The 10,632-nt window shown below is 45.0% G+C and overlaps 1 protein-coding gene across 2 annotated transcripts in view; it reads left to right on the top strand.

Annotated features, from left to right (window-relative positions):
* The window catches only part of si:ch1073-358c10.1 (peptide methionine sulfoxide reductase MsrA 1), a 57,323-nt gene extending 52,317 nt beyond the window's left edge, over window positions 1-5,006 (top strand). For both annotated transcript variants that reach the window (XM_048244742.1, XM_048244750.1), the window contains exon 6: window positions 4,493-5,006. In XM_048244742.1, coding sequence (XP_048100699.1) covers window positions 4,493-4,669 — 177 coding nt within the window. In that variant the 3' untranslated portion in view covers window positions 4,670-5,006. The remainder of the gene's footprint in view (window positions 1-4,492) is intronic.
* Window positions 5,007-10,632: the final 5,626 nt, after the last annotated feature.

Below are 10,632 nucleotides of genomic sequence, written 5' to 3'. Positions count from 1 at the left end.
TGTTTTGCGGGGGTGACTCAGTGATGGCCGCTCAGTACACAGCACAGTAGGGACAGAGATGTGTGTTTTATGGGGTGACTCAGTGATGGTCAGCCAGTACACAGCACAGTAGGGACAGAGATGTGTGTTGGGGGGGGTGACTCAGTGATGGCTCAGTACACAGCACAGTAGGGACAGAGATGTGTGTGTTATGGGGTGACTCAGTGATGGCAGCCAGTACACAGCACAGTAGGGACAGAGATGTGTGTTTTATGGGGTGACCTCAGTGATGGCTTAGTACACAGCACAGTAGGGACAGAGATGTGTGTGTGTAAGTGGGGTGACTCAGTGATGGCCGCCAGTACACAGCACAGTAGGGACAGAGATGTGTGTGTTGCGGGGGTGACTCAGTGATGGCTCAGTACACAGCACAGTAGGGACAGAGATGTGTGTGTTGCGGGGGTGACTCAGTGATGGCTCAGTACACAGCACAGTAGGGACAGAGATGTGTGTGTTGCGGGGGTGACTCAGTGATGGCCGCTCAGTACACAGCACAGTAGGGACAGAGATGTGTGTGTTGCGGGGGTGACTCAGTGATGGCTCAGTACACAGCACAGTAGGGACAGAGATGTGTGTTATGGGGGTGACTCCTGTGGATGGCTCAGTACACAGCACAGTAGGGGCAGAGATGTGTGTGTGTTATGGGGTGACTCCAGTGATGGCTCAGTACACAGCACAGTAGGGGCAGAGATGTGTGTGTTATGGGGTGACCTCCTGATGGCTCAGTACACAGCACAGTAGGGGGCAGAGATGTGTGTTATGGGGGTGACTGGTGGTGGCTCAGTACACAGCACAGTAGGGACAGAGATGTGTGTGTTGCGGGGGTGACTCCGTGATGGCTCAGTACACAGCACAGTAGGGACAGAGATGTGTGTGTTGCGGGGTTGACTCAGTGATGGCTCAGTACACAGCACAGTAGGGGCAGAGATGTGTGTTTTGCTCTGTTTTCATTCGTCTATTTTCTTTGCCCGTCCTCCATGACATGTCACGTCAGATTTGTGTCCGGAGGACCACTCTCTCTTTCTCTCTCTCTCTCTCCTCCTCCCTATCTCTCCCTCTCTCTCTCTCTTCATCCCTCTTTCATCCCTCTTTCTCTCCCTCTCTCCCTCCTCCCTATCTCTCTCCCTCCCTCTCTCTCTCCCTCTCTCTCTCTCTTCATCCCTCTTTCACTCTCTTTCTCTCTCTCTCTCTTTATCGACTCTCTCTCTCTCTTTACCAGTCTCTTTATCCCTCTCTCTCTCTCTCACTTTACCAGTCTCTTTATCGCACTCTCTCTCTCTCTTTACCAGTCTCTTTGTCCCACTCTCTCTCTCTCTCTCTCTCTTTTACCAGTCTCTTTATCGCACTCACTCTCTCTCTTTACCAGTCTCTTTTATCGTGACTCTCTCTCTCTCTTTTACCAGTCTCTTTTTATCCCTCTCTCTCTTTACCAGTCTCTCTTTACCAGTCTCTTTATCCCACTCTCTCTCTCTCTCTCTTTACCAGTCTCTTTATCCCACTCTCTCTCTCTCTTTACCAGTCTCTTTATCCCACTCTCTCTCTCTCTCTCTTTACCAGTCTCTTTATCTCTCTCTCTCTCTTTATCCCACTCTTTCTATTCCTTTCTCTTCCTCTCTCCTCCTTCCATTTTCTTTTCTCACTCGATCTCTATGTATCTCTCTCTCTCCCTCCCTCTCTCTTTCTCTCTCTCTCTCTCTCTCTCTCTCTCTCTCTCTCTCCCTCTCCTCTCCTCCATCTCTCTCTTTCTCTCTCTCTCTCTTCCTCTGTCTCTCTCTCTCTCCCTCTGTCTCTCTCTCTCTCTCTCTCTTCCTCTCACTTGGCTGCTCAGCGTAGCTTCTCCTCACAGGGGATGTGTGTGTGTGTGTGTGTGTGTGTGTGTGTGTGTGTGTGTGTGTGTGTGTGTGGAGGACTGGGCTTTTGACAGCGCAGCTTTTCTGACAGGCGTGAAGGGCTGAGCTCACCCGCCCCCCCCCCCCCCACACACACACACACACATACACACCCAAAATAGAAAAGAAAAAAGCCCCCCCACTCCAGATCTCCACCACACTGAGCTCGGAGTGTAAAATGGAGGCTCTGGTGATGGAGCTGCACTCGTTTCTCATAGGTGTGTGTGTGTGTGTGTGTCTGTGTATCTGTGGGTGTGTGTATTTCTGGTCATTATCAGTCTCTTTGGTGGTGTACATAGGTGTATGAGTGTGTGTGTGTGTGTGTGTGTGTGTGTGTGTGTGTGTGTGTGTGTGTGTGTGTGTATAGGTAGGATGTTTGTTGATGTTGCGGTGATGTTATTGCACTATATTAGCGCAGGAGATGAGGAGGGTGATGCTGATCCGAGGTTAAGCGGGTCCCATCAGGCCTGGACTGTGTTGCTGGGGCAGTGGGAGAAGAGAGGGGTGCTTTGATGTTCCAGTGAGCAGCAAATCCCACACTGACCCCTGCTGGTGAAACTGAAGAACTGCATCTCCGGAGGAGCGGTTGTCCAACACAGTGCAGCTTCAGCAGTGGGTTCTGGAGGATTTGTGTTATTTCTGGTTGAGCTTGATGTGCAGCCCAGGGTTCCTTTGATGTTTGGGCTAGATCCCTAGACACCATCTCTCCTGATGCCAATCTCTGAAGGAGGAGGAGGAGGAGGTTGGAGGAGGAGGTTGGAGGAGGAGGTTGGGGGAGGAGGCTGAGGAGGAGGCAGGAGGAGGAGGTTGGAGGAGGAGGCTGAGGAGGAGGTTGGAGGAGGAGGTTGGAGGAAGAGGCAGGAGGAGGAGGTTGGAGAAGGAGGCAGGAGGAGGAGGCAGGAGGAGGAGGAGGTTGGAGGAGGAGGTTGGAGGAGGAGGCAGGAGGAGGCTGAGGTGGAGGTTGGAGGAGGAGGCTGTTTTTAGCCCTTTGAGGAGAACAGCACACATAGGAGCAGAGGCAGATATGCACTTAAAGGGGAACTTGAACCCAATATCTCCCAATATTAAAGGGCCAGCAGAGGGGGAAATATAGCTAATCCTGCCAAGTTTCCCTTTAATACACAAGGCATTTGATGATGATGATGATGATGATTGCCAGTTGGTGGTGGTGGTGTTAGTGGTGGTGGTGATGGTGATGATGGTGGTGGTGGTGGTGATCAGGGGCGCCTGCAGGAATTAATGCTATGGTACGCACACCCATCACCCCCCCCCCCCACCCCCGCAAAAAAATGTTTCACTCATGAACAATATTTGTCCGTTTTAGGTCCGTGCATTGGTCAGTCAGCAAAAAAGTAGCCTACATAGCATAACAACATCCACATGCAATAATACAACGACAACGTCTACAATGACCTATTCATTTGGACAACTTGATACACCTAAACAGGCTAAAGTTGCCTTAGTTTTGTCCTAGTATAACGTGACGTCTGGCTTTAGTGCAGTCTAACGTTCTGACAAGCACACCAATTGCCTACCTTGTTCTTGTCCATCTGGAAAAACTCCTAGCTTTGCTGCCTCCATCCTTTCTGTTTTCGTTGTTTAAACTTGTGATATCCATGATGAGTATTGAGTTAGTAGCTCAACATTGTGTGCTGATAACCATATATAGATAGCCGAGTAAAAGAAAACAACAAGTAGCCGTGCCTGTGTGCGTATTCTCTCTCCTGCTCAAACAAAATGTGTGCATGTTCATTTTGATAACGTGTTCACTAACTTTACGTAATAGAAAATGGTAAATAGCCTGATGCAGCTAATGGGATACTGTGCATAGTTGGGAAGGTATGGTAGGCCAATTTGGTGTGAATACACACACATACAAGGGAAATGTTCTCTCGCTGTTGAGTAGCCTGATGGTACGCACAGTGCGTACGGACGTACACCTGCAGGCGCGCCTGGTGGTGGTGATGATGATGAAGATGATGGTGGTGGTGATGATGGTGATGATGATGGTGATGGTGATGATGGCGATGATGATGGTGATGATGGCGATGGTGATGGTGATGATGGTGATGATGATGGTGGTGATGGTGATGATGATGGTGATGATGGTGATGATGATAGCGATGATGATGGTGATGATGATGGTGATGATGGTGATGGTGATGATGATGATGATGATGATGGCGATAATGATGGTGATGATGATGGTGATGATGATGATGAAGGTGGTGGTGGTGATGGTGATGGTGATGGTGATGGTGATGATGATGGTGATGGTGGTGGTGATGGTGATGATGATGGTGATGATGGTGGTGGTGATGATGATGATGGCGATGATGATGGTGATGATGGTGGTGATGGTGATGATGATGGTGATGATGGTGGTGATGATGGTGGTGATGACTGGTGATGATGATGATGATGATGGTGATGCTGATGATGATGGTGGTGATGGTTGTGTTGATGACGGTGATGAAGATGATAGTGGTGATGGTTGTGTTGATGACGGTGATGAAGATTATGGTGGTCTCACACTTCTTCTCTCTCCTCTTCCTCTCCTCCAGGCGCTGAGTGAGAAGGGTCTGGGTGAGATCACCACGGAGATCCGAGAGCTCACCGAGTTCTACTACGCCGAGGACTACCACCAGCAGTACCTGCACAAGGTGCCCAAGGGCTACTGCGGCCTCAAGGGCACCGGCGTCAGCTGCCCACTAGGGGGTGACACCAAGGACGAGCTGTGAGGACCAGCGGGACCGGAGCTTGGAAGAGGAAGAGATCTCCAAAGCAAATGAGCGAAGAGACTTCAGATGCACACTACCTGTAACCTACGCTACACACATGTGGGATTCCTCTCTTCTTTTCCATTGTCTGTGGAGATACTTTGTTTCCACTATGATTCCATGTTCTTTTGTACTTAATCGTTGCTAGGAGACAATCATCAACATGCCAAGGCGGCGATCTTGTCACATGTCACTGAGCTTCCATGCATTCCATGTGTACAGGGGGTCTGTGTACAAATGAGTGATAAATGTATTAAAAGAGCATATATTCTAATAAATCTCCTCCTCATGGATCAAATAAGCTTTTCTGACATATTAGACTGTCTGGGCAGTCTGTTCACATTAAGAACTGCACACTGAGTTTGGAGAAGGGGGGAGAGGAAGACTGCAGAGCACTCCGGTGGAGTATGAGTTCAATGTGAACAGATCTTTTTAGCAGGAAACACACTTCTAGGCCACATTCAAGCCTGTGTCAGCGACTCTTTGGGTCGTGTAACTATGTCTCCTCTGATTGGTCGAAATCTTTCAGATCTGTCTCTCTGTCAGATGCTGTAAAATTTCACATACACATACAGTACCCTCCAGAATTATTGGCACCTTTGGTAAAGTTGACTAAAAACGCGTATATAAATGAATCTTTTGGAAATGTTTTGTAATCTCACAATGAAAACAAAGAGGAGAATTCCACACCTGAAGGGAAGCAAATTCATTTTGAGAAAAAGGGAAAAAAAAGTAAATCATCAATCAGTCATGTCAATCATCAATCAGTCATGTCAATCATCAATCAGTCATGTCAAAGCAGCAATCTTTTTACATCACCGAGCTTCCATACATTCCATGTGTACAGGGAGGCTGTTAAAAAAACCTGATATGTAATAAATGTATTCAAAAGGCATATATTCTAATGAATAACCTTTTCTGCCATATAAGGCTGTGTGGGCAGTCTGTTCCCATTGAAAAGCGCTCACTGCATTTGGAGAAAAGGGAGCAAATGTAACAGTGCAGCTGAAAATGTCACGCTATGGCATTTAGGATAAATGCACGCTGCCTTACAAGCAAGAGCCAAGACTGCTTTTCTCTTATCTGGCATGTTGTTCCATGTGCTCATATACTGATCTGTCTTTTAAAACCGCCAGGAAAAGGTTCCTCAGATGTGTTTCATCAGTGAGAGCATGGCTAGGAATGGCAAGATAATGGATTAGAAATTATTAAAACATGGTTAGAAATATATTATGAAATAAACTGTTGTTTTAAGCAGAGCAAACAACAAAATTAGAGTTGCAACTCCAATTGGTGTATGAAAAAAGTCAGAATTTGAAAACAACATAAAACACAAGGACAGGCCATGGTAACAATACATGGATGTATACCTGCCGCATCCCCTTGCACTAGATCAGGGATGTCAAACTCATCAGGCAGTGAGATTGGTCTGTTGGAATGAGACCTCACAAGGGCCGACATTGTCATGGTCATTCTCAATATTCTGCATGGCTATCAGAGTGCTGTGTCATGATACACTCCTTTACTATCCGGTTGCTAAGTACGACGTCACGGGTCCAACAGCTTTTTCATAAAAAAAAAACCTTTACAAGGGCAGCCAGTCGGTTTCCACAACTTGTAAACCTTCTCACTACTCACGTCCATTTTAGTGAAAATAAAACAAAATCGCTTCATTTTAATACAGTAACTACTGTAGCTGTGCAGCCAGATGATATAATCAAGGGTAACGTCCAGGCTTCCATTAAAAAATAGGATTTTATTAGATTGAGGCAACAAGTGAGTAGTAGGATGACAATTTCCTTAAAGGCTGCTCTGAATAGCGGAAAAAAATTGTTTATTTTAGTGTCTATGGAGAAAACCGAGTGGCTCTGAAAGCCGTTGGACCCAAAAAGAGATTTATTTTCCCATTATTGCATCACTTAATAACCGAATACCCACTTAGGAGCAAACAAGTACAAATCATGTACTGCTGTCATATACTGTTCTATCTCTTGAAATACACTACTTCCGTGTCAGTTTTTTGGGCCTCTTTCTACCTATGGATGGTTTGTAGTGCTAGGTTTCATCAGTGTATCGTATCAGACATTGCTTATTACATATAGTTGAGGACCACTGGATTATTTTTTTTTTTTTTTTCCCTTCCTATCCAAAACGGGGGCTGCATGAGTCCTGCTGGCCGGCCTTATGTTTGACCCCCCTGCTTTAGATAAAGCCATGAACAGTTAAAGGATGTTTTATCAACAGCACACACACACACACACACACACACACACACACACACACACACAGCTTTTATTATCAGCAATGTGAATGGAAAGGTGACACCTGTGGTTAACACAAGTACAGGTGAATTCTGTTTGCACTGGCTTCTGCTCACAGACATGCAGTGCAGTGACATGGCAGAGCCAATAGATGGCAGCACACATTCAAGCAGCACAGTAGCAGGAGTCAGCCTCTTGGGCAGGCACAGGGCAGTAGACCTGACAGTCTACAAGGAGGACCTGGATGCTGTTCACTACTGAGAAGTGTGTGTGGGGGTGGGGGGGTGGTTGGCTGCTGAGTTGGAGCGCCCAACTTCATTTGCAGACTATGCTAGTGTGTGTACTGTGCATTAAGTGATCCCATTAGCACCTTTGCTAACAACACACACACACACACACACACCAGCTCATTGCCTGCAGTGCCTCACACTGTACCACTACACACACAAACACACAAGGGCTTAGAGCCTGCTGTGTGTCACACTTCATCTGACGACACACACACAATCTTAAAGCCTGCTGTGCCTCACACTCCGTCTGACTACACACACACACACACACACACACACACACACACATTGATTCACACATTCGTTGGGTTGGCCTCCACTCTGCGCTAATGAGGCTAAGTGCTAATGAGGGCTAATGAAGTAGTGTAAGTTAAGCAGGGCAGAGACTCGCCGCAGCCTCAAGCATCATTAGGAGAGCTGAGGGGTGTGTGACCCTAGCAGTAGGAGGAGATCACAGAGTGCTACACACACACTAGCAGCAGGAGCAGATCACTGAGACTACACAGAGAGCTCATACTCTGCTCTACTGCTGTATTTAGCCTGTATTTAGACCAGACTAAACCTATACTGAGACCAGACCAAACCAATACTGAGACCAGACTAAACCTATTCACCCCTTGCAGACACGTGACTTAAGTCACGTGACGGCTCCATGCTGGACGGCAAAAAGATGGGAGACGGACGGCAAATTACATTATGTCATAAAGATTATGATGAACTGAACACCATTACTATAACATCTTTGTAGTTCAATGTATTGCTGTTTGGGGTCTGATAGTCAAAGAAGATGCCAGTGGTGTTGTTAGATGAAATGGGTCATGATCGCAAATGTAAAGTTATTAAAACTGGTGGTAACAGCAAGGGGAGATAACGTTACGTTAGGCTACTGTAATTAACATTATGGTAAATGAACACCCATAAGTATTTCTGGACTAAAATATTGCAAAGCGATTTGGTTACTTTATTTGTCTTGCTTTTTATCAGTTGTAACATAGTCAAAACGTTAAGAATGTCATATCAGAACATGAAATAATAACTAGCTGCCACACTTAGAAGCTAGCTATTCTAGCTAACGTTTATCGTAGCTCATAGTGCTAGGGCTAATGTAACTCGTCAGTTTGTACGTTGCCCAGCGAATAAACTTACTTCTTGCATGTCTTAAGTTAAAGAATTGAAAGAAATAGGAAATTAAAAAAAAAATTGAACGGTATTATCTGTTTACATTCAGATCTTGCCAAAGACTTTGCCTAAGTGCTATCTGCCGTCCTGTTCAGAGTCTATGGTTGCTATAGCAACCGCTGCTGTGCTTCATACACTGAGGAGATAAGCATGCAATTGTGGTTGAAATACTCCCGAAACACAAAGAAAACAAACCAACATATATCTATGCAAGAACATGGGATGTTGTTGTATTCCAAACAATAAGCCAACAGTCGTGGAAGGGCATTACTACGGTTAAATTTCACTATAATCTCCTAGCTGTGGATATGTCCCATTACAACCCATTGATTTGATTCATGTTCTTGCCGTCCACTAGGCTATTTTGCTGTGGTCGCGAACAAAACGTGACGTCACTTGCAAGGGGTGAATACTGAGACCAGACTAGACCTATACTAAAACCAGACCAAAACTATACCTAGATCAGGCTAAACCTATACTTAGACCAATCTAAATCTATACTTAGACCAGTCTAAACCTATACTTAGACCAGGCTAAACCCATACTGAGACCAGACCAAACCTATTCCCAGACCAGACCAAACCTATACTAAGACCAGACTAAACCCATACCTAGATCATACTAAACTTGTACTTGTAAGATCATACTACATCTGTACCGAGACCAGACTAAACCTTTAGTACTAAAACCATACTGAACTTATATCTAAGAAATGTCTATGACCAGTTGCCATGAAAACAACATTTTTATCCTTCAACGGATGTAAATAATATTTCAAGGACACATTTTTAGCTGCTTATCCTGATCATGAAACTACTCATATTCAGCCTGGCGAGCCAGACCCACATTAAAATGTAAGGTCTGGGCACTCACCGTTCGCAGTGCTCAGTCCGAGGGGCGGGATAATCAGTTGTCTTTCAAATTCCCTCTGCAATAATGGGGCCTTAATGGGATATTTGTTTTCAAGTAACAGGGAATTCAAGCCAAACCGTTGCAACTCTGCCATCAATCATTATGTTAAGCCCACCAAACGACTCTATACACGATTTCAATGCCCTGATTAAGTTTCGATTTCTGGAGCTCACAAGCCAACAGAGAGTTGCTAGACTAGCCCTGGCAGCAAATGGGGCGCGTCTAGATTTCTAGGCTATCTCATATTAAGACCATGCTGAGACCATATTGAGACCACATTAAGACCATATTTTACGCATTCTAAGCGCATAGTGCTGTATTAAAACCACATTAAGACCATGTTTAACACATTCTAAGTGCATAGTGCTGTATTAAAACTGCTCCTATTAAGACCATGCTGAGACCATATTGAGACCATATTAAGACCATATTTAACACATTGTAAGCACATAGTGCTGTATTAAAACTACTCATATTAAGACCATGCTGAGACCATATTGAGATCATACTGAGACCACATTAAGACCATATTTAACGCATTCTAAGCGCATAGTGCTGTATTAAAACTGCTCCTGCTTTGGACTCCTATTGAGTGTGCTGCCCAGACGCTGTACTGAGACCACCGTGAGCTCAGATTGAGTCTGGACCAAGTCTCGAGACTGGGAGAACATGAAGTCAGATTACATACCACACACACACAAACACACACATACCAGCTCACTGGATAACATACCAAGGGTATATCTGTTGACCTTGGCTGAACTTTAGAGTAATCTGAAGAAAGTCACATTTTGAGTTATTTGATTTTTGAGTTATTTGTTAAGAATCTCAACCTGAACAGTGAGAGAGAGAGAGAGAGAGTAGGAGAAAAGTGAGAGTGAATTAAATATGGACTGATTTTAAGCACTTTCAGTATTTTCAGTGATTTTGGTCTTGAAACGTTTTCAACCGTAATAGAGAGAACATCTGTGTGAGAGTGTGTGTGTGAGCGATCTGTGAGCGAACCTTAAACTGATTGCAATTACCTGAGTTTGTTATATAGGTAGCGTTGTTTATGAACTGAGTTTGTTATATACTGTAGGTAGTGTTGTTGATGAACTGAGTGTGTTATATAGTTAGTGTGTGTTGATGAACTGTGTTTGTTAAATAGTTAGTGTGTGTTGAACTGTGTGTGTTAAATAGTTAGTGTGTGTTGATGAACTGCGTGTGGCATATCCGTGAACACTAAGAAAGTTTGTGGAGTACATTTTTAGTAGTGACTCATTGCATCGACCTTAACTGA

Source organism: Alosa alosa, chromosome 1 (assembly GCF_017589495.1).
Source record: "Alosa alosa isolate M-15738 ecotype Scorff River chromosome 1, AALO_Geno_1.1, whole genome shotgun sequence".
NCBI lineage: Eukaryota > Metazoa > Chordata > Actinopteri > Clupeiformes > Clupeidae > Alosa > Alosa alosa.
The sequence above is the reverse complement of the archived record's forward strand: the minus strand, read 5'-3'. Positions and strand labels throughout refer to the sequence as shown.